Source organism: Vombatus ursinus, unplaced genomic scaffold, assembly GCF_900497805.2.
Source record: "Vombatus ursinus unplaced genomic scaffold, bare-nosed wombat genome assembly UNPS02007612.1, whole genome shotgun sequence".
Lineage (NCBI taxonomy): Eukaryota > Metazoa > Chordata > Mammalia > Diprotodontia > Vombatidae > Vombatus > Vombatus ursinus.
The window spans coordinates 8,325,254-8,350,730 of record NW_020947390.1 but is presented as its reverse complement, the minus strand read 5'-3'; the positions used below and the strand labels follow the sequence as shown (position 1 = coordinate 8,350,730).

At 34.4% G+C, this 25,477-nt stretch overlaps 1 protein-coding gene across 3 annotated transcripts in view; it reads right to left on the bottom strand.

Annotated features, from left to right (window-relative positions):
- The window catches only part of GRIA4 (glutamate ionotropic receptor AMPA type subunit 4), a 467,849-nt gene that overhangs the window by 62,902 nt on the left and 379,470 nt on the right, over positions 1-25,477 (bottom strand). For 2 of the 3 annotated variants that reach the window (XM_027849547.1, XM_027849546.1), the window contains exons 7-11: positions 24,256-24,423; positions 23,256-23,360; positions 11,267-11,377; positions 3,714-3,920; positions 508-878 (exon numbers count right to left, since the gene is read on the bottom strand). In XM_027849547.1, coding sequence (XP_027705348.1) covers positions 508-878; positions 3,714-3,920; positions 11,267-11,377; positions 23,256-23,360; positions 24,256-24,423 — 962 coding nt within the window. Of the gene's footprint in view, positions 1-507; positions 879-3,713; positions 3,921-9,927; positions 9,961-11,266; positions 11,378-23,255; positions 23,361-24,255; positions 24,424-25,477 lie in introns of those variants that run through there. The other variant, XM_027849549.1, reaches the window with a different exon arrangement.

Genomic DNA, 25,477 nt, shown 5'->3' with positions numbered 1-25,477 from the left:
GCGAGGGTTGGCATAAGTTATTGATCTAGAGGGAAAATTAATCTTTATGATTTATTCATATTTTATGCAAATAAGAAAGAAATTAGTTAGGATTATGCTCCATATAATTTATGAATTGGAAGTTTTTGTTATTTTCAAAAATGTTTTATCTTAGAAAAAAAGCATATAAACCTAGAGCTAGGACAAGATATTAATGCACCCTAGGCAAGGTTTAAACATTGTACCACCTATGTAGTAGATTACTGTAATCATACAACTTATCACAAGAAAAATACCTATCTGCCATAGATATAGCAAATTTCTGGCATTTGAAAATACATATTTATAAACACTAGTGTAAAAAAATGCTCTTGGTTCCTCTTCCCTCCCTGCATCTAAGTTCTAAATAGATACTTACCTTGCCTGTCCTTAGTACTGGATCTAGGTGGATTGTTGAACCTCAAAAACCTTGAAATTGTTGGGGAATAGATACTAGATAAAGGAAATATTCAGAATTTTAAAACTAACCTTGGTGAAATGTCACATCCTTGTTGCATAAAGGCACCCAGGGAAAACCAGAGGCTGTTAAAAATGCCAAACTCATTGGGAGGCTGATCACTTGGTCCTTCTTTTCCATCCTCTGGCTCTTCCGTGTGCCACTCATATGGACTAAATCTACTAACTAGGAATAGGACCACGCTGACACCAATGTAGGCAAAAACTATGCACATCCAGATCTCATAGGCCAAAGGATCCAAGAAGGAAAAGACTCCTGGTTTAGATTTCTGAGGCTTTTTAATCATAATGGATATGCCCAAACTCATGAAGGGCTTTGAAAAGTCAATAACCTCTTCTCGGACCAAAGTGATTGTTAGTGGGGCGATAGCAATCTCTGCTTTCTAAAAGAGAAGAAACACATACAGGCATGTATGTTAACATTCCATAAAAACACCTGGTCGTCATCTGTATGGTCAGGTTTGAGCAGAATGATTTGGTTTCATATACATGATATAGATGTGACCATTTTGATCCCCAAAAGTATGTTTTTGGTGGTAATAATTTGGGGGGGGAGAGATAGACAAAAAATGAGAATATGACTTTTGATTATTTCATTTGTAATTAAGGTGATGAAAAGAGTAGGTGATTGGAAGTGTTGCCCCCAGCAATACGAGATCTTGCCACTCTATTTCAGAAGCTGTCACTGATACCTTTTTTCCATTACCTGATTCCTAATAAATCTAAATTAAAGGCATGCATCTTTACCACCACCCCCTTTTCCAGACAAGAAACAGAGATGTTAGGAAAGCAAACAGAACATTTTTTCCTGTGTAAAAGATCAGTCCTGGCAAATATCTATCAACACACCACAACCATGAAAATCTGGGAAATATTAAGTTTTCATTCAAATGACTTCATAGCTTCTACTTATTGAAATGTATCAAAATAAGCTGGTAAAACAACACTGACAATTCTCAATCATCCATGCTAACAAAGAAAAAGAGAGGTGAGGCAAGACATGGTGAATACAGAACAACAATCCTCCAAATATTTGTGTATGTATGTATGTACACATGCCCATATATTTAGTATTAGAATGCTCACAGGATAGTCTCTCTGTCTCTGTCACTTGCTCTCTATGTTTCTGTCTGACTCTTTCTCTCTCTCTCTCTCTCTCTCTCTCTCACACACACACATACACACACGCACACACACACACACACACACACACATGCATGCACCCAGACATTCTCTCATTCACCCTGAAAAGGGCTGGTCATACTGCCAACAGCCTGAGAACCATTTTGGATGATCCAGATAACTGTGGATTGACCATAAATGCCTTGATATATGCGAAGACTTAACATATCTTACAAATGCTTACATATACTATTAAACTGACCCTAGGAAATACTCATATAGTGCTAGAAGTTGATTCATACAGTAGCTCTTTCTAAGTGCAATGAGCGCCTACTATTCTTGCAAGGTAGATCCTCAATGTGTGTCTAAATTTGCTTGCTGTATTCCTGTCCCATAAGTTTCAAATATTACGGTGAAACAAATGCTTTAGAAATACTCTTTCTCAATGTAGTAATGGTCATTTGACAAAACTGCCCAAGCAAGCTATGATCCAATGCTATTTGCTCTCTATATTGCATTTCTTTTCTCATTTAAGGTTACCTATGTAGTCAGCACCTCTTTCACATGAAGATACAAATCTAATGGATTGCTGTATAATGTCATTCAATTTCCTCTTTATGTTGAGGTTTTAGTTACTATATTACTGTGTAGCAAAAAGTCCGTTTCATGGTCTGAAAAGCAGAATACTGAGCTATGCAAGTACCAAATGGAAATTCGGGCTTGAGATGTGGTTCCCTTTGGGGACTTGGGTTATGTCTTCAATCTTTTCTACCTATGTTATTTCCAAGGAAAGGGAAGTGGTATATTCTGTGTAATTATTGATTTCACAGGGGCCTTGTGAAGATGAATCAGATAGAGTATGCTCTGTGCTTTGCTGGATGAAAAGCATGAAACAATCTTAAAGTAGCATGCTTGGATGCTTTAGGGCATTTCTGAATCAGTATATGATTGCATGTTCCTGTTATTGTGTTCCTCACTGGGAGAAAGCTTTTCCTTAGCTGTAAGTTTGATTTCTGGTTGGAAGAAATAGGATGCAGAATGTCACAATGACTGAGTGCCTGCTGTTTACTTTTAGCAACCAGCTCGAGATTGTGATAGGAGCTGAAGGGATGATTGATCTTTCAAGTCTGGCATGAATGAATGTTTTATTTGCTTTGAGCTGAAAATTTGTCCATACACTTATCTTTTGGTGCAGGAGGTGCATTATACTGTTTCATGTGAAACCAAAACATATTCAATCCTCACTTTGGGGAGCTTTTTTATCAAGTAAAATAAGGAAGGAATTACATCATGCATCTTCAATTTTTAATAGTCCCAACAACATTGTAAACATCTTGTTTTGTTATAACAAAAATATCTACAGTTTGGGAAAAAAATCTATGTTAAAGGATTCATTGTGTAGTTATGGTTAAATAACTTTAACAAGGGTATTTAATCAGTACATGATTTTTGGATGTAAATGACTTGCTCCAAACAACCGTTACTTTGTGACTTGCTCAATGAATGACTGTCAGTCAGAACACGAAGCCAAAAATGAAAGTAGAGAGGCACTAGGCCTAAAGTTAAATCCTAGCCCTGTTATTTGCAGTCTGTAGGACCTTATATAAAGCAACCTTATTGCTCTTAGGCAGTTTCTTCTCCTATAGAAGGAAATAGTTGGGCTAGATCCTTTCTAAGGTCCCTTCCAGCTCTAAATTCTATGATTCAAGACCAATTTCAGCATCACAAAGTAAATATTGATTGGGGCAAGTTGCTCAAGTTAGCTCTATAGTTCTCAAAAGTTTCTAAAGGTAATAAACAGGTATGAAATTAAATAGTTATGCACCATTCCCTTTTTAGTGGACAGTTATTTGACTATGAGCTTCTATCACTGCCTTTTTTTTCCTCCTCAAGAAGTCAAAGAGTGTTGATTACTTTAAAATTTTAGGAATTAATAAACTGAAAACATCTAAATATTATATATCTCTCTTTGAAGCTATACATCTAGAACACTGTGACAGTTTACTCATTCAATGTTGATTTTTTTAAAAAAAGCAATAATTATGTATCTTTACTGTTCGTAGAAGGGAAATTCATCAATAAGTTGATTTGCTTACCCCATAAACAAGTTCTCCTACCATCCCATTCCAGATTTTTGTATCTGCATCCCTTGCTCCATATTTTCCATCTGGGACAATGGCAATTTTGTACTTGATACCAATATGTTTTGCAATTTCAGAAGCCAAATCTACACAGTATCCTTCATACTTGTCATTCCCTTCAAACATTTCATGGTTTTTCTTGTACATAACATATGGGGATTCCTATAATGAAAGAAGTAGAACTGTAAAGGAGAAATTTATGAAATACAATTTGAAAAAATAGCATGTAAACCTTTGGGTTTTGCTCTGTGACCAATAGTTAATGTTTCGTATTAGTCTATACACATTAGTGTATATCCATTAATCTATACATAGTATCTTATATCAAAATAAATCAATACTCAAACTAAGGCACACTAAATAAACTCAAAAGAATCTTAATTATTCACCTTGAAAATGAATTTTGAAATACTTTAAAATAATTTCTCAATCAATCAACAAGTAATGGGTCTTTATTTTATGCCCAGACCAGTAACAATGCTAGGACGTTTTGGGGAAATATAAGAAGTCTGACATACTTAAAGTTTTTAAATTAAATTAAAGGAATTAAAGTTTTAAAATATTATCCTAAAAAGTTTGAGACTAGTTCTATGTGAAGTTTGAGATCTCTATAAGAAAAGGCCTGAAAATGTAGAATGAAACAAAGGCATAGGTTAGTCCAAATTCTACATTTTTTGACTCTTGTATGGGACTCTTTTATATACACTGTGCTCTGACTTGCATGGAACACACTTTCTCAGTGATGTTAGATATTCTGTTTACTGCCTAGAACTAGTATTTTATGAATATTAATTCAGCTTCCAAACAAATTTGAATGTGTCAAATTTTTATGAAGTGTGACTCATGTGAAGTTAAGTGTAGCTACTAAATGGTTTCCTAAACAAGTCAGTATTATTTGAAATTATGTATATATATGCATATATAGATATCTTTAGTAGCAGTACTTGAAAATCAAGAGCATTTGGAGAAAAACATTGATTAGATCATTATCCTAAGAGGCAATCACATTTGCAAATCGCCTTGTACTTTTCAAACAGTTATTTGTATCTATATCCTTCACTCTATATTTTCCATCTGGGACAATGGCTAGCTAAAGGGGACTTGTTATGAATATAAAATGTGCAGAAGACACATTGGTCCATCAGTCTTTTCAGGGAAACTCACAATACAATGATGATCATGACTGTAAGCAAGGTCATCTTTGAGTATATAAAGCACTAATGTAAATATGTTTCATAACATTATGCTATATGATTTTGAGACTGCTCTGTAACAACTCTGGTTATTCCATTTAGTTGTCTATTAAAAAACAGAAAAACATAATTCCTAATTTGACTATTGTTGACTGTTGGATTGAATTTTTTTTAAGTATCCCTATTTGATACCTACAAGATATTCTATATTAATTCTTATTTTGTTTTCAATTAGTTTGTCATTACACAAACAATATAAAAATTTGAAGACAATGTCTTAATAATTAACACAAAATATAATTTTACTAAAGGTGATAGCTCCTACTGCCTTCTAAGTGACATAAACAACACAGGACAATGGCCTTTTATTATTTTTGTATATGCCTATGCTTGATGGTCAGGTGAACCAGGACATCCCACCTTCTGCTCTCATTTTACATAGATTCCATTACCTTCTTTATTCCTGCATATATAAGAACAACTGAATTTATTTCCCTTACAGAGATGCTTTGAGGATTAATATATTAACTTATAGAGGACCTTTTGTTAAATATAAAAAATAGAAGAACATTGCAAATTGTAAATGTGGACATGAGAATCAGGGGGCTGTTGTTCACTTTAAAGATATGGCATAATAACATGAATAATTACTATAAGTGATTTTCTTTTATAGTTTAATTAAAGTGAGGAAAAAGGCAGTGTAGAAAGGCAAGAGCTACATATCTCTAAAGTAATTTTGTATTTTTATGGAAATGGTTTTATTGCTGTCAGCTGTAATTAAAATGAATTTTGTACTATGATAAAGCTTTTCCAAAAGGGGAACCATCCAGGTCCCAAGTTCAATATTAAACCTCAGGAATAAAACCTTAGATCCCTGGCATATGAATTATATTATGATATCTCATATAATCACACACCTTCACTGTAAAAACATTATTTATGGGGATTTGTTCTACTTGACTATGCGTATTTGTGATATGACTTTTATTTTTCTTTTAGTTTCTTTTTTTTTTCGCTGAAGGAAAGTGGGAAGAAGAGAATCAATGCTTCTTAATCAAAAAATCTTCAGTTAAATATAGAAATAAATTATTTTGTGTCAATGCAGACTTTGCCTAGTTTGCCTAGTTATTTTCCTTTCCTTACTGAATTTAACTTCTTATTTAACTCCTAATTTAACTTCCCTTTTTCTAAATGCAGAGAGGGGGGAGATATCACAAACTGGATTAAAGACAAGATATTCAACTTTTACCCTCAGTATCTACATTTTGGGGAACAACTGTCATCATTCTAAAAACATAAATACAACTCTCCTAGATACCATGTGATTTTTTAAAAGGAACTGAAAAGATCACATGAATGGAATTTTCTCTCTTTTAGCCAATTCAAATATTTAAGATTCAAATTAACTAATTCAAATGACTAATTCCACTATACTCACTACATACTTTTCTGTACAGCTCTTTTAAAAGAACGAGACACTGAAATATTCTCGGTTACTTCTGTGGAAACTGAAATATAGAAAGAAGGAAAAAAAATTCATTTAAAGTCTGGCTCCATTTTTACAGCTTCCTTTTGGACAACAAAGATAGATTTAAATTTTCTTTATCTTATTAAATGTAGGCCAGTAAGATTTTTGTTTTAGAACTACAAATATAAGTAAATATATGTACAAATGAGTATGTATGTATGCATACATGTGTATTAAATATTCACCTCCCAAAAATATTTATAGAAACTTGGCAAAATTTTAGGCAGAGTCGGGCCAGCCTATGGGACCAATAGAATTCTGAGTGTCAGAGTAAGATGAAATGCAAGTCAGAGTGAGTAAAATAGAGCAATGACTTGGGAGAGAGGGGGTGGAATGTAAAAAGAAAAAGCTGACCCTCACAGAGTGAAGGCTTTTACAGCTGCTCTGTTCTCTCTTATGTCCACAGACCTGCTATTCTTTTGATCTTGTTTCCTTCTTAAGGAAAAGTGATAATTTCCCCATCTATGAGCCCAAAGAAATTGACAAAATACCTAAATGCAATTTTTAAAAGGTAAGAATTGTTGAGATTTAGTCCATAATGTAGGGGCGGTATGGAAGGGAACCTTTGAGTCTCTTAGTGGTAGTTTCCTTGGGGAATGTGAAATACTATGATCTGAATAGAGAAATGCACTTATTTCCTGCTTTCTCCTACAATTGAAGTTTCTTGTCTTTGAATATAAGAGGTGTTTTATATGTACTCTGGTATACATAATATTTCCTTAGAAGCTATTTTTTAAAGGAATTACTAGCCTTTTGTACTTTATTACACATTGGATCTTTGGCATTATGAATTTGATGATTGAAATAACTTTCACCATAGATTGCCTGGCAAGTCTTTGCTACTTACAGGCCTGGAGAGACTGGTCTGTTTGAGGCAATGGAGTCTAATCTAGTGGGCTTGGTCTTCAACTTTACAAAGTTGAAACTCTCTTCCATTCACATACGTTATAAGCATATACCATGGAAAAGCCAAGCTGGAAATTATACTTATTGAAGTATTAAGCTGTTGAAATAGGGACCTTACCAGAATGATTTCATATATGTCACACAAAGTAATCATTGCAATTGCCTAGGACATGATTGGAATGCAGTTAAAATGATGAAAGATTCACTTGCATCAGTTGTCAGTTTAAAATCATTGATTATTTGCTATGGAAATTGCTGCCTGCCTGAAAAGCATCCTGATACATATAAATAACTTATTTCATTACAACCCTATATGTTCAGTGGGAAAATGCTTAGAATTGGAAATTAAGATTTTTTTTAAAAATCCAACTCAGACAAAAGTATGCCTATATTATCCCTTGAATAATCTTAGGTTCATTTGGGGTTGGCTTGTTTGAATGCTAAAGGAGTTTCTTTAATATACTAGAAGAGTTGATATTTAAGAAGAAGCATTATCTGCACTAGTATGTATGTGACTAGCATTGTGTCTACCATGCTCATTGTAAGATACATTATATAGATGAGATAAAACTATTTTGAACAATATTGTTTAAACATTCTCAGAACTTTGATTTTAGAAAATTGTAGGCCACTGAATTTGGTTTCATGGCATTTTGCTCCATGTTATTCCATTTAAAGAATGTGATGTATTAGTGCACTGACTTCCCATAAAAATAATTTAAATTGAGCCAAACTGGAGGTGGAGGGAAGGATCTGGCTGTAATAACTCATTTTCTCTGAAGAGGTCAAATTGTCTCACAGGGAGAGTACTTTGAGATTACCAGTAGTCTTTCCTGTCCTTTCTCTCCTACACCGTGATTTCAGCTAAATTAGATTCCTGCCCTCCCAATTATAACCTATGAGACAAGTTGGTTCATATCTTTGGTTTTCAGTTTCTTTATTTATAAAATGGTAGCCACAGGCAGTGGTAGTGGTGGAGAGTTGGACTAGATCATCTCTAAGCTCTTTTCTAGCTCTAACATTCCATGATCAAATGACACTTGCTTCCCCAGGCATAGGATCAACACTTACTGCCTCAGATTGTCTATATGAATTACTATTTTGTCATTTTGTGTTACATCAACCATGGTCACAGGCTTATAAAAGTTGCAATTTTACAACATTTTAGGCTTAAAATTTAGGAAGTCTTGGAATAAGACTTCTTTTAGGAAAAAAATGACTACCTGAGATCTTTCAATCATTCATTCTTAGATCTTCCTGCCAGGTAATAAAACGAAGGCCCTATTATAGATAAAAACTGACATTGTACTCTGATCAAAGATGGTATTTTCAAATATAAAAAGCTAAACACCACATTATGTTTGGGTACAACAGCTAATTTCTCAATAATTTTTTTATTTAACAACAAAATTATCTAGCAGAACAGCACACAAATGAGATACAGAAGGGAAAGGCAAAAGGAAGAATAGCAAGACTGTATACAGTATTTCAGAAAAAAATGTTGGCCATGCGATACAATCTTTAACTTTTTCATATGGCTAGATATGTGCTTTACTCATTAAAAAAAAAGAAAAATTAACTGTATTTATCTTTCTTAGGTGGTTTTCAATGGAATTTGAGGGGTTATTACATGTGGTTCTCCAATATCTCATTCATCTACATGGAACTGTATTTCCTTCAATACGAAGAAGGGTATGGGAGATGCCATAGTCCCTGGATAGTGTTTTCAGCAAAAGCAAAATACTATGGGTTCAGAAATGTCCATTAATGAAATATTATCTGTGGTTTACTTGGTGATTAACTTGTGAATATTTCAGTATGAATAATATACAGATATACATTGGCCTGGCACTATGTTCATAACAACAACTAGTACTGCCAATCAACAGAATTTATAGACAGGTAGTACTATATGCACATACAGATAACACACTTGTATTTTTAAAATTACTTTTTATTTACTTACAGGTGACATGCTGCAAGGAAATCTAAACATGCTGGGCAAAAATCATTTAGTCTCTTGGCTTTTAGAATTATAGCTCTAGTCACTTGAACAATAGGGATGAAAAGGGTATTCTCTAGATAATAGTTATCAAGCACATTAAAATGCTTCATTGCAGACAAAACAGGCAAAATTTCAAAAATGTGTGTGTTTTTCAAAGATTGTATTTGATCAGGAAACAATCACACAAGTTCATATGTATTTACTTGTTTTATCTATGCTTGGAGTTATGAATGGCATATATACATAATGAATGTACAGTGACCTCATTTAAAGACATGGGGATGATAGAAACTTTTAACTAAATGATTCCCAGTCAACATCCATTTCTTCTCTTGATAAGGATGAAGGTCAATTCTTCATCTGTTTTAGATAATTCAGCATGGTCACAGAACTTTTTTTTTGGTAGTCGAGGGCCTGGTCATCCAGTGAAGAACCATAATCCACATGTAAAATTAGTTTAAGTTTACTATATTGGAGAATAAGACTTGAGCCTTAGTTAGGAATGTTCGCAGCATCGTGGAACTCTTTCTTTCTTGATCAATTTCTTAAAATAGGATTCTTCATCAGAGGCTGAAAAGAGGAGGACTGTACTGAAGTATGATTTTTCCATTACTGGGTCTTTTTTTTAGGAAAAGAAATATATATATGGCTTTTAAAGTCCATGCAAATATTACAGTTAGGATAGAAGTTACATATCTCACAATGCCACAAACACAATTGCTGTTGGCTGATTTGCATCCTCAAAAGATAATCTTGAAATCAATGACATGACATATTACATCTCTAATTGGTGATGTAACACGGAGGGAACTGCAACACAGTGAAACCATGAAAGTGTCACTAAAGCATTTTCCAGTATTTTCCTATTTCACTCCAAGATCAGTTTAGGAAATAGGTCAACCTTACTGAAAAACACTAAGCTACCTAAATATGTTTCCATCTCATTTAAGGTAGATTGTTCCCATAAATGATTAAAATATATATATATATATATATATATATATGTTTTCTAATGAGACAGGTGAAAAGTGTAGCAAGCTGAGATGTAAAACTTTAAGACCAGACTGGTAAAGGTCACCGTTTGCTGGTCTGCTTTGACAAGCATTCACTCTAAAGGGCATGTTTGACTTCAGAAAGGAAAAATGTAAGATAGTCTATTATTTAAAAGGTAATTTTACAAGACTCTCTTTGAGGAAAGGAGCTTTGAAATCTAGAGAATTTCTCATTTTATGATGTGACATAATGAAGCAGCTGCATTTTGCTCAATTCCCAAGAGCAAGTCAATGAATAATGGCATGAGTATGGATTGGCCAATGAGAAAAATAACCAGTGAAGAAAAATAAGTATTTTAACATTAAAAAATAAATACGAAACTAAGCAAATAGGCTTCAAGAAACACTAATATAAAACATGTTCATTAAAATGTCCAGATTTGGTTTCTCTAATCTTATAATCAGACAGTGCAAATCCTTACAGATGATTAAACCACCTGAAAATAATAATTTGAGCGCTAAAAACTTATTACATTGATGTTTTAAAAGCACTACAGAAAACTGAAGGTATTGATTTTTGTTATTGACTTTTTAGCTGTTTTGTCTTTTAGGGATTTGTGCATTTTATAGATTTTCATCTAGAGTTTTACTGTATCCATTTAAAATTTTCAGTATTATTACAGAGAATGATGATAGAACAAAAGACAATACAAAAAAAGAAATGAATTGACTCAAACTTAGGAACAAATAGATTCTGAATGAAGAGAATATTATAAGTAAAACAAACCACTAAGGTACAGTTCTCACCCTCCCCACTACCCACACCTGGAAGATTCTTAGTCTCCCAATAGAAAGGAAAAATAAACACATAGACAAAAGCTTACCATGATTGTGGTTACAACAACTGTCCTATTCTCAATAGCTGCAGTGTCATTGCCAAGTGTAGGTACATCTTGAATCAGAACTAGTTTATCCATGTCATTCCAATAACCAACCTGTAAAATGCAATGCAAGCAATTTTAGAACAAAATTTAAGGAATAAATCATAAGATCTCAGAACTGAGTTCCAAATAGCTGATGTGACTTGCCCAAGGTCACACAGAGAGTGACAGACATGATTCTAACCCAGATCCTCAGATTCTAGAATCTATACTCTTTTCAGTATACTATACTGCCTCTCTTTTATCTGGGCTACCATATGAAGTGATGAGCTCTTTAATTATGAAAGGGTTTAAACAGAGACTATATGGTAATTCTAAGGAATACTATAAGGAAGATTCCTTCATTGTGTGGAAGATTATACTATATGCCCTTCAAAATATCTCCTTGTCCTGCTACATCCTATTGCCTCTGCAGTTTTGGAGTCTCCTATGCCTGGAAGGTACTATTTTAATTTCTTCCTGGTGAAATCTTTGTCTTCCTATAAGACTCAATTTAGTCATCACTTCCTACACAAAACTTTTCCATATGTAGCCAGATAAAATGATCTCTCTCTTCTCAAATTTTCATTTCATTTCATTTTCAATGCTTCATCTAGCTCTCTCATCTGTCCCTATCTCATTCTGTCTCAGATCATACTTATTGGTATATGTCGTATACTCTCCATTCAGTTGTAAGGTCCTTGAAGACAGAGATTGCATAGTTTTTCACTTGTGTATCTTTAATATAGTGTCTGGATAGTTGTTGTTGTTCAGTCATTTTTCAGTTATGTCTGACTCTTCATGACCCCATTTGAGGTTTTTTTGGTAAAGATACTGGAGTGATTTGCCATTTCCTTCTCCAGCTGATTTTACAGATGAGGAAACTGAGGCAAACAGGGGTAAGTGACTTATCCAAGTTCACACAGCTAGTCAGTATCTGAGACCAGATTTGAACTCAGAAAGAGGAGTCTTCCTGATTTCAAGTCCAGCTGCCTGTCTGGCTTGATAGGGCCTTAATGTTTGCTGAATTGTATACCAGCAGTTTGGATCCATAATTCTGGCCTGTTGAAATTTTTTTGAACTTGGATTTTGTCATCCTTCAGTCATTTCTAAAGCAAGTTCGATATACATAACTTCTGTCTCTTTATCCAAGCCATTAATTAAAATGTTGAATTGGACAGAGACAAAAGCTGAGATCAGTGGAATGATGTAAGAAATCATGGAACTGTTGATTTTTTATAGCTGGGTGGGATTTTAGAGATCAGATGACCATAAAGTCCAGATAGCTTATTTTATGGTTGAAAAACTTAAGGTCTAGAGAATGTATGACTTTTCCAAGTTTACATGGCTACTAACTGGAGGCACCATGGACTAGAATGAAAGTCTTCTGATTCCTATACCAATACCCTATGATATTTAGTCTATCTGTACATTGTCATTAATCTATCAATTTGTACTCTGTAGGCACAATTAAACCACCTGTGAATCTTCCTCATATTTCTTCATCTTATTTATAGAGGCTTTCTTCATGAAAGGACTTGATGAAATAAAGAGATATGATTTATGCTATTTCCCTTACCTGCAATGTAACTAACATTAGAGAACATAAACATCTGCTTACTTCTGGCAGTTCACTTATAGTTCTTCCCCAAATATAGATTATAATAAAAAATAAAATAAAATGTAATAGAAGAAGAAAGCATATTAGAGTCCTTCCCACCTATTTTGATCAGGTCCATTGATAAAGCCTTTAAGGGTCATCTTTGCTTCATGTAAGTTTGTTGACATATGAATAAAATGTTTATCTCATGATTTAGCACTATTGTAAACAGATTCTTACCTTATTAGTAAGAGAAACAATACTATTACCTAGTGAATATATAGAATTTTAAGGTTTGCAGAGTGCTTTATACATATTATTTTTTTTTTTGATGTACATTTGATCTCACTTGTCTTACAAAGCTATCCTGAAGTATCATCATTCAAAAGTAAGGAAGCAAAGAAAGGATTTGTTCACCAAATTCAAAATTCTTGGTTGACATTTGAAGAATGAAGCAAAAACACTTTGGTTCTATCTTCAGTTATCTTAGATGAGTCAGTGTATTATATAAACAGGAAAACTATCTGGACATTTTCTAAGGCCACAAATACCTGACTACATGTCTAAAGAGGCCTGTTGGCCTTCCATGGACAAAGGAAATTTGAAAAGCAGACGGCTCCCTGTATCCCTTGAATAAAGTGTAACTGCTTACTCCCGTGCATATGAGTTTCCCATGTTTCCCATGTTTCTTTAACACCACCCTCCCCCACCCTAAATTGTCACTGCTCCTACTTTGACACAAAGAAAAAGGACAAATATGTACAAAAATATTTATAGCAGCTCTTTTAGTTGTGGCAAAGAATTAAAATTGAGCGGATGTCCATCAATTGAGGAATGGATGAATAAGTTGTAGTATATATGATTGTAATGGTATATTATTGTGCTATAAGAAATGACAAGCAGGATAATTTCAGAAAAAACCTGTAAAGACTTACATGAACTGATACAAAGTGAGTGGGCAGAACCAGAACATGGTACACAGTTAACAGCAATATTGTACACTAAAGAACTGTGAATGACTTAACTATTCACAATGCACTATGATGATCCAGGCAATCCCAAAGGACTCATGATGAAAAATGCTATGTTCCTCCAGAGAAAGAACTGATGTTGTCTGAATATAGACAGAAGCATATGGTGTCTTTCTTTCTTTCTTTCTCTGCATATGTATCTGCATATTTTCTGATGGAGATCTTGACTAATTATGGATAAACTGTTTAATGGTATAATCTCAAAAAAAAGTGGTGAATAATTAGGGGGTGACCACAGAATGAGAGGAGTTTTCAATTTCTAACTTTGATCCTCTTAACAACCTGTGAGGTAAGTGCTAGAAAGTATTACCCCCATTTTACAGATGAGGAAATTGAGCTTGAGGGAAGTTAAATGACTTGCCTGGGGTCACACACCATAAAGTATCTGAGGCAGAATTCAAAACCTGCCTTCCCAATTCCAAGTCTAGCTCTTTACTTATGTTCCCTTTTCGGAGTCTCCTAGGATGTAGATGTATCATCCTGGATTTGGCATCAATATTCATTTTATACTTGTCCTCTGAGGGAAAAATCATTAATTCATATAAAACATTACATCCTGCTCATTCATTGATACTCCCTCCTGTTCTCCTGTCGAACCTGTCATAAATCAATTGGTTCAGAAATGTTGAATTATACTTTTTGAAAAGATGTGTTTTAAAATCCGTAAATAACAGCTAGTTACTTTACTAATCAGTGGGGGGTTACGTGCTTCCCAATTGGCAACCACTTCCTCTGGTGTGACTCTATTAATATTTTCCCCAGGAGCATTTCACTGAATATTGAAGGTACCATACTCAAAACTGAAGTGAATGCCTATCTTTTATTCAACATCTTACTTGTTCTGTTTCTAAAATCCTTTGTTGTATAGAGTTAGTCCAACATTCTCCAGCTGAAGGGACCTGCTAGGGTCATTTTGGTACTGATAAAATTGAATGGAGAGTACACAGAGTATCTGTGGTTAATAGCATCCCGCCAGACTGAGAAACAAACCCTCCCTATCCCTAACCCAATGTAGAGGGAAAAAAAATCACATCTTTTATAAGAGGAGGTAAGATCCAAAGAGAATATTCCTGGACAATCCTTCTAAGAGTAACATAATATAGCATTGCGGTAGCCCCAAATAGGTTTATAATCAGTGCCTACTACTCATTTTTCCCAAGTTGATTGATGTGATTATGAAAACTCACTTCTCTAATAAATATATGAATCTGCTCTACTGGTTTGGAATTAGTATTTTTTTCTAACAGTTTTGGGTGTGCTGCTTTTTCCCAATAAGCTTCTAAAGCATTGCAGAAGCAAAGGAAAACCTTGCAAGAATGTCAGAAACAGATACTATCTATACAAACATCAGAATAATAAAAACAACAATAATAAAGAACTCACCTTTATATTACTTAAAGTCTGAAAGGCATTTTCCTTCTATTAACCCAGTAAGATATGTGCAATATAAAGTATACATAGATTTATTTATTTTTGATAGCTCTGCATAGGTACCTCCTAGTATGGAAGCTCCTTCACTTATCCACAACTCCCTTGTAAGTTTTAGACTTTGAGAGATGCCTGAGGCATTGAGCTGTTAAGTGACTAGCCCAAGTTAAGTCAACAAGTATTAATTAAGCACCTAATATGTGCTAGATGCTGTGCTAAGCATTGGAAATGAAAAGAAAGCCAAAATTCAGTTTTTGCTCTCAAGGAATGCAAACATTTATATATACAAACAAGATAAATACAGCATAAATTGGAGATAATATCAAAGGGAAGGTACTTGTATTAGTGTAATAGTGAAAGACTTCTTGCAGAAGGTAGAATTTTATCTGGGACCTGAAGGAAATCAAGGAAGTCAGGAAGCAAGGAAGAGGAGAGAGAGAATTCCAGATATAGGGACAACCAATAAAAATTCAGGAAATGTAAGATAGAATGTCTTTTGCAAGGGATCCAGTGTTGCTGGATTGCAGAGTTACTGGAGGGAAGTAAGGTGTAAGTAGACTGGAAAAATGGAGGGGTCTAGGCTGTGAAGGGCTTTAAATGTGAGAGGATTTTGTGTTTGATCCTCGAGGTAATAGGGAGCCAGTGGAATTTATCAAATAGGCAAGGTGACATGCTAAGACCTACCTAAGGTCAAGTAGCTAATTATTAGAGGCAGGACTTAAATGTAGGACTTTCTGACTCTAAAGCTGTCTTAGTATGCATTGCACTGAATTGTTTATCCTACATTTTTGTGATATGTGTTTGTGCATGTGTGTGTATGTGTGTGTGTATGAATATATGTATGTATGTATGTATATATGGGCAGCAAGGTGATATAGTAGATAGAGCACTGGGCCTGGCATCAGGAAGATCTAAGTCAAATTTGATCTTAAATACTTGCTAGTTGTGTGATCCTAAGCAAGTCACTTACCTACTATTTGCTTCAGTTTCCTCATCTGTAAAATGTGGCTAATGATATTACCTACTTACAAGGGTTTTAGTGAGGATCAAATGAGATAAGATTTATAAAGATATATAAAATAATATAACATAATAAGTGGATTATAAATGTTAGGGATGATGATGATGGTAGGAGGCAAGATGGTGGTGCCATGGATTGAGTGATGGGCCTGGAGTCAAGAAGATCTGAATTCAAATCCAGGTCCAGACACTGCTTAGCTGTATGATCCTGGGCAAGTCATTTAACCTTTGTTTGTCTCATTTTCTTCAACTGTAAAATGGGAATAACAATAGTGCCTATTTCACAGGGTTGACATAGAGATCAAGTTAGATAATATTTGTAAAAAACAAAAAGTGTTTAGCACAGTGTCTGGAGCGTAGGAAGAGCCATATAAATACTTATATCTTTCTCTTCTTAGGTTGTAGTTTTGGAGTAGAAAACCTTCATTGATATTTATTGTGATGCTTATGGCTTTTTTCTGATTTGAGAACGAATATCAATTTAGTAGCTTGCTGATGTATAGCTGTCCATGTGAATCATTTAAAAAAAAATCTGACCTTTGTTCAGTAAAATTGTACACAATCTGATGTAATGGCATTTCTGTCTTTAAGACCATTCTCTTTCTACTTGTCCTTGGGGGAAAACTGTCCATCATTTCCTGACAGTTATTTCTTGGGTAGGACCACTACCCAGATAATAGGATTTTGTGATGGTGACTCCATTCCAAGCGGGGGTGCCATTCAGATGTTGTCTCATCATTGATGAAGTTCTTACTATATTCAGATCCTTATACAAAAGCAATTACTCTCCATGAATATGTTTCTATCATTGGAGAGCCTTAGAATTAGTACTTTTTCTAGAAATACCCCCAAATGTTGGCAAGAATTTGATATTCTCCATTTAAGAATGACCCCTGGGGATCCATGTGTATCCTATGGAAGCACTTTTCTGAAGGGCAGTTAATTAAAATAAGGAAACCATACACCTGATACTTTCTTGTATTCAGCCAGGATCTCTCAAGACAACGAGGGAAGGTCAAGGGCCCTCCATATGTATGCCTCTCCATTTTCTCACACTGGGCTTGCTTGGTCAGAGAGAAGCTTATGTAGCTGGACTAAAGAACCACTGGAGACTAGAAATGTGGGCATCGTTTCAAGAGGATAAAGTGGACTTGGAATCTATGTCAGCAATGAAGGGGAGGCCTAGCAACATGTATAACTTGCCAGGAGGATCACCTTCAAAGATTGCCTATCTCCAAAACACCTGGGACCATGAAAATGGGTAAAAAGTGACTTCAGATGCCTAAATCATTAAATGAAGTGGGGCAATCCTGCATTTCTTTTGGTTCCCCAGCAGAGGGGAATGTAGGCAAGTATATGTGCAAAAATAGCCTAGGACTCCTATCTTCCTGGGGCTCTGGGAAATTCTTAATCCCCTCTGGAGTCTAGGTAGGTCCTCTGATGGCCTGTTCTGATTCACAATTGCCCTCAGAAGTTTATTCCTTTATTAGGTAAGCTCCAAATTTGAATCCTAAGCAGATCTTGGAATCAATTCATTGTCTGTATGCCCTTTGACACAGTGTCTGAGTAGGACTGCACCATTTTTCCTGGTGTCCTCAATACTCAAGAAAATTCAGCAGTTCTTAGGAGCTGGGGCTTCAGAAGTACCTACTTGGCTTAATTAGACCCTCAATCAATTTCCATGGAAAAGAAAGTCAGACAAACTGATGGGTTGTCTCTAAGACCTGCTTTCAAAGATAGCTCCCATGTCAGCAAGTTTTCAATTTATAAGAATGATTGCTCACTTTTCAGACATATTGCCCAGCTTCACCATAACTGCATTTCCTAAGGTAGCTCATTTTTAAAGCTTAATATTCCTGACAGAATACCCAAGTTGGTAGTTGCTACAGAAATGCAGAGACAGATAGGTCTACCCTATTTCATACTTCATATTTCTTTCAAGATATGTAGATTAATGCCATCTGATTGTGAAGATCTACTGTGAATCACTTTCCCAACTTGCTCTGTAATCTCTTCCTCTCAGGCTTCAGGTTCTGTTAAAATCACACTTCAGGATTCCAGGAAATAATTCTTTTTAGGAAACCTTATTTGACTTAGTTGTTACTCATTATCATCTTGCTCTTTCATCACTCATGCTCTTTTCTATCTAGTACCATTTAGCTTTGTACTTGCGACATAAAATTTATAATTGTCTTTTCAGTTCAAAATTCTATTGTTGGCAGTACGACTATTTATATGGGACTGAGAAGTCAGTGTGACCTGCTGTTCCTTCCTGCCCAAGGTACATGTTATTTCAAGTTGCTTGGCTTTTTTTCTTTTTTCTTTCCAGGGCCTACTGCTTTTACTCTCTTTGCCTCACAAACTGAACAGTATCTTTAAAAAAAACCTGGACATTGTATTTCTGACTACAAGTTAATCTGTCTTCTGATTTTGCTGTGAAAGTCACTACATGAGGCTGCTTGAAGAATCTTAACTTTTTCTTACATATGATTTGTCACATTTTTTCCTTTCTATCCTTCCTGCCTTTTTTCTGACTGTGGTATGTGTATGCATGTCTGTTTTGTGTATTTGGATTGGTCTGTTGTCATGTTAATTTGCCACAATATGACAATTTAAGTATTCTATCAGGCATATTGAATTTTAAAAATGAGGTAACTTAGGAAATGTATTGATGGTAAGATAAGACAATATGTCTAAAAACTGAGCTGTAGAAGGATAAGCAATTATGGTACCTATGGCAATTCATGTGGAGATGGGGAAATCGGGATGTAGCAGATCCCTCACTGGGGATACTTCCTTAGTAGAGCATTTAGGAGGATTCTCCTTAATTTTTCTTTTTTTACTCAATGCTAAGCTTGGTGGTTTCTAAATAGCAAAAGGAGTGTGAGTGTTATGAATGCCCTCTAAATTTTGACAGCCTAGAGCAAAGCCTGCATCACTCAGCTCTAGCTGTAGCTAGTATGAAGTCATTCATACCATGATGTCCCGGACTTCAGTCAACCAAACTCCGATGCAATAAATACATACCCTGATTGGGTATATTCCATGACTTTACTCCCTTGCTACTGAATGTTTAGTATGTTATAAAAATAACCATTGAATTTTTGAAGCTTGAGTAAACCTTAGAGCTCACTTAGTCCAACCTCATTATTTTACAGATGAAAAAGCATAGGCCTAGAGGTATTAACATTTTCCAAATCCTAAGTACAAGAGCCATGTTTCAACTTCCAATTTTTTGATACCACATTCAGTGTCCCTTTCACTGGTTGATAGCCAGGTGGAGACTGGAACTCTGGTTTACTGATACTTAGTCAAGAATCTTTTTTGAAGCATTTAATAAATTGGATATGCTGCTTGTGGCACCTCCAAGTATTAAGCACATACAAAAAAATTGAACAAAAAAAAATCCCTTACACCTTTAGCTTAGTCTGCAAGAGACACCATGTTGACACCACACTTAGTCAACTACTTTTTCCAATCACATGCTAGTCTTGCTATGGCTTTCTATTTTGTCTGTCAGTGAATAATGTCTGGGTATTGCTGAGTTAGCAGCCTCCAGGGATTACTTTTAGTTCTGTTTCTACAGTGGTATCCTTGGCTACATATAAGGTGTCTCAAGAAAAGGCAGAAAAACAAACTCAGTCTTCTTTAGTTTAATTGCCAGTGAGTGGCTCTCTGTTGATTTTACAGGGCCACCCTTAACATCTTGCTTGTCTTCTTACATATGTACTTTTAAGAACATAATCAGAAGAAAGCAGAAGATGCTGGATGCCACTCAGAAAAGTTTATGATTATAATCTCATTCTGTTATACTGGAAAAAAATCTTGGAAGACAAGAAGCACGCACCAGAACTGGTCCCCAGGTTTAATAATAGAGTTATAAGTACACCAAAACTTCTATTAAATGGAACTTCCAATTGACTAAAATTTGAGGGCACTCAGAGAGAGAAAAATGACAAGAAGATAAATTCGTATCAGAATTTTTTTTAAAGAGCCCTCATGAAAGGACCTGAGCCGATTCAGAGGGAAGGCAATCTTTTCCCATTTCAATTTTACAATCCTACATATAATCACATTTGATATACATAATGATGATGCTGAGAATATGCACTAATCCATAAAAGTGAAGATGATATTTTCATTTAACTTCTCAGGGGCTGTTTCTTCATCCATGAAGTAAGAAAGTTGGAGGAGACAATCTCTAAAGTCTGATCAGCTCTAAATACATGGTCCTATAATCCTATGTTCACTATGCTACAATGATTATGGCAGGAAAACATAATAATACATCTTTCAAATATTTTTGATGTTTTGCACAATACTTAGTACAACATCTAGATTACCTTAGATGCTTAATTAATTGTTGTTCATTGGTTGGTTTTCAACAGGAATGAAAGAAAAAAATCAGGGGTACTCTATGAATTGCAAAGTGCAACTCAATAGAATGCTCCCTTTTCTTTGGACTTTCCTGTGAAATATTGACATATTAAACAAAAATAGGTTAATTTACAGTGCCATAGAAAACTCCTTGGGTGCTCTTACATGAGCTATCAACAGTCATGGTCCCATGTAATAAGCTTTAGAACACTGAAGAACCTCTTCTTCCATTCAAACTTTTCTAGTACGATTGCACTGGTATCAAACAAATAGAAGGTGGCCACTAAATGGCACATAAGGATCTCTGTGTGCCACATATTGAGTTAGAAAACCACACGTTAACATTAACTGCATTTCTTGCATTTTTATTTATTTTGTTACATATTTTCCAATTCCATTTTAATCCCAATTATATTCTAATTTTAACCCTGGGGACTGTTGTGGTTGGAGGCAGTGTGTTTTGATACCTGTTTATTAGAGCACAATGCTACTTGTGGTTCTAAAAGTTCTCAAAATGCCTCACTTATAATGTTGTCCAAAGCTGGCACACGAGAGTATTTTGATCTTGGTAAGCAAGTGGTTGAGAAACTTGGATAGAAATAGTTCCTGAGTTAGAAAGACTTGGGTTCAAACCCCACTTCTGATGAATATGATTTGTATGACCCAGGGAAAGTCATTGAATCTTTTGGCATCTCAGGAAACTTGTCAAGTATGTAAGGTGCAATTAAGATTGTTAATTTGCATTATTAGAGGAAATTTTTTACCAGGAGTTCTTTACATTAATGAAATCACAGATCTAGTAAAAAAAAAAGTAAATATTTATCTACGTCACCATATCTTTCTCAAATTATAAGATCTTTCAAGGACTATGTTTCTTGAGGATATGGACTATTTTTAATTTTTTGTTCTTTGTATCTCTGAGCCTGGCACAGTGTTAGGCACATGGTAGTTGCTTAGTAGATGTGGGCAGAATTTAAATTGAATTCACATAGAACCAAATGTGTCTTTTGAAACAGTAAATTTCTTAATTCATTTGGAGGTGATGTTAATAATGTTGTTTGTTCTTATACAAAACTTTGAACTTACAAAAATGGTTTATTACAATAATGCCTAATAAAATCAGCCATGTAAGAAAAGGCTTTAATATGTGGTACTCACCATAGAAGACTGTTGAAATCACTGGTGACCCTGTGCAATTCTCTGGAGTCAAAAGCTTCCTGAACCACTTACTATTGGAAATGCCTGATCCTATTCTTGTCACACCACTGGAATCTTTAGAATCTTGGCTTCCATTGTTCCCCTCCCCTTTCCCATGCCTATTCTTGTATCCCTCTAATACTCTTCATGTTCATAACACTCATCAGACTAGAATGGCAAGTACATGACATGATGGCTCAGAAAGAAACATCTACTCAAAACCACTTCTGTATCTCCAATCTGGGGAATGTGCACCATTTTTAGGAAAAATATGATTAATGCAACTTATATACTAAGTGGCAATTATTTGCAACACATTTTCTTCCTAACACCAGTATCAGAACAGTTCTTCTTGTTAATCAAAATATTAAGTTTTTTGTTTTTCAATTATATGTAGTTATTTATAACGTATGCATTTAGTAAAGGTGTGCCACCTAAAATATTTAAAAGCCCCTACATAGAAGAATCTGGAAAAAGTAATACACATATGGCTTCTAATTACTTCACTGATATTTGTCTACTTCAATACCCAACAATCTGGAACCATCCTAGCATAGTTAAAATGAAGTTCATTAGTGTTTTATATTTTTATAGCTACTTCATATTCATATATGTATAAGTATACAGGTGCTCACTTCATGTACATTACATATACATCCTCAGGGTTAGACTTGCTTTATGTCATTCTTTTCTACAAGTTTTTCAACCACATTATCATTATCTTTTTCTTTCTTTTTTTATTAAAAAAGGCATAATTAAGTTTCTATGGGCAGTATACACAATATGGTTTAATTCCACTTATGCTGGAACATCTGTCATAGAGTTTAAAAACAAACCATAGACTTAAGAGTCGAAATGGGCCATATATATAATAAACTCTAATCTTAATCCAGATCATCAATGTTACCTACGACATCACTGAAGTTGTTTTCTATCTTTTCTATTTGTTGAAATATCATGTTCTATTTTGGATACCTCTAATTTTAAGAAGTTTTTACTTATTTTTAATTGGAATCTGCTTGCTCTGCTTTTACTTCCATCTAGTTCTGCCTCCCAGGGCTAAAAGTCACGATTCTCAGACTTCTTTATGACTAAAAGCTTGAAGACCACTACTATGCTAAAATAATGAAATTAATTTCAGAAGATTTTGTAAAAGCATTATTGCATGTAAGCCTCACAAGGAAAAGAGAATTTGAATAGAATATTTTTGATGGAATCTTTTTTTAGAAATGGAAATATGCAATTTGTGACCAAAAAAAAAACCAAACAAACCACAGACATTTCATTGCTCAAAGCACACCTTTCTGGGTCCTGTGCTCTTCAATTCAAATACATCCATTGTGTAGTTGACTCTTCTTCCATAATGGTCAAATTGAACATTTCCTGTCAACCCTTGAATTCGAACCTATGAATCAAAGGGAAACAAGATAAAACAAAACCATAGATATACTCATTTGTCAGATAGTCATCACTGCTCAGTCTGTAACACTGAAATTACCAAGTATAATTGAACTGACTTGTGGGTATGATTTGAAACAGTAATGCCAAACCTCATGAACTTGCAATTTTGTTATATATCTGTGAAGTTTAACACATTTAAAAGTCTTAACAAAATTTAATTTGCTCTTTCAATTTTTATTCTTTTTGTACTTATGTGATTCTTCCTTACTACTACTCTCATATATAGTCAGTCAGAAAAACACATTCTTGCTTATAATTTACTGCGTAATGTCAGCCATCTATCTATCAACAACCTGGATTAACTGACTCTAATGGACTTTTTGTGTCTTGTTATGACCCTCATCACTCATTTTAAAACTTTAAAAGTCCATTAACCAAAGAATCATTTAAATCTAACTTTCTTTGAAATTTAGCTTCTAAATTAAAAAAATCATATTCAAGATTATTTTACTTCAATTTTCTTTCTACTCTATTTTTCTAATAAGCACCTTTTGTTCTTAAAATTTCATAGAATTACAAATATATTTCATTCTCATAATATTTCTGTGAAAAGGAGCAAGATATCTTAAATCTGATTTTAAAATATAAGAAATTTTACCCAAGGTTACATTATACTTCAGACCTAGTTAAGAATTACATTTTAATATATGTGAGGCCTATTTCACTGTTTTGGCATTCACTTTTATTTGGAGAATTTATCAAACATGAACTCTTACTGAATTCTATTAAATGGGAATTGACGATATATATGTGTACTCTGATATATACCTCAATGTCTTCCTGGGACCATGTGGAGCAAGAAATGGGAGTAAAATATGGTTTACAAAATAGCAGTTTACCTGTTTGAGTGTCCTCTCCATATCAATTCCCTGGCCCCATGGTGCAGCAGGATTGGCCAGACAATCTCCTGCATTCCCTCTCCTTGAAATGTCAATTTTTTGTCGTCTAAGATTGCGAAAAGTTTCTGCCATCACAAGCACTCCATCATATGTCAGAGCAGATGTGTACTAACCAAAGGAAAACAATTTTAACCTTATTAAAAATATACATGTCACAAAAAGGCTGGAAAGTTTTTGAGAGGTTCATTATATGGAATACTATGTCCTCCACATATCCAAAGTTCAGTTATACAACTGATGAAGCATTAATTCTGATTTTCATTTGTATTATAGGTAAAATACATGTAATTTTCTGTTTTCAAACCTTATTAGCTAAACCAGAAGATAATACTTGCTGCTTCTCTAAGAAAGAATAATTGTTTCATATAGCTTTCTATTAGGTTCTGAATGTTATACATTTAAACTACTGAAATATAATCAGTTCTGGGAATATAAACATCTTTTCATTATCTGAACAACAGAATAAAATGCTAAACTACTAAAGAAGGCAGAGAAACATCACTGGTTCAGAACCAGTTGCTCTTTTTAAATTATCTTTCCTGTTTGACATATTTTGGACGTTAGACAAAAACAGTACTCAGATTTATTAAATTGATATTTATTTGAATAAAACCTAGTATGAAGACTGAGAAAGTTAAGTTGGAGAAAATTTTATCAGAAGCAAGGTATTGCTGAAATTTTGGCAAGATTCTTATTCAATGTCTTTGTAGGAATAGATGGGATTATTTCGAGGTTTCATTTAGGAACAGAAAGTCTGACTTAGAAAGCATAGAAAGATCTTGGCACCATTGTATGTCATTGAGGTATCTAACAGTTAGATCAGTGAGTTTCTGTATATCAACTGTGTAGGACCAGAAAGATTAAGTCACTTTTCCAAGGTCATATGATAAGTTAGGGCTGTAGCTGAGAATCAAAGTCCAAAACAACTGCTTTCCAGTCTTCTGTTATAATAATCATTACTCAATCTTTCTCCTCAGGGAAAAACTCTATAGAACGGAAGAAGGTAATGAAAAGCAAGTGAAAAAACTCACTGAGTTAAATTGAAAGTTGAAAAGAGCAAAAGGGGACTTTTAGTGGGAATGTATTCTTTTTTTGACCAATGATTTTATCAGTATAGTTCTCCATAAAGCACGTCAATCAATTCATATATTTACCTTTTCTA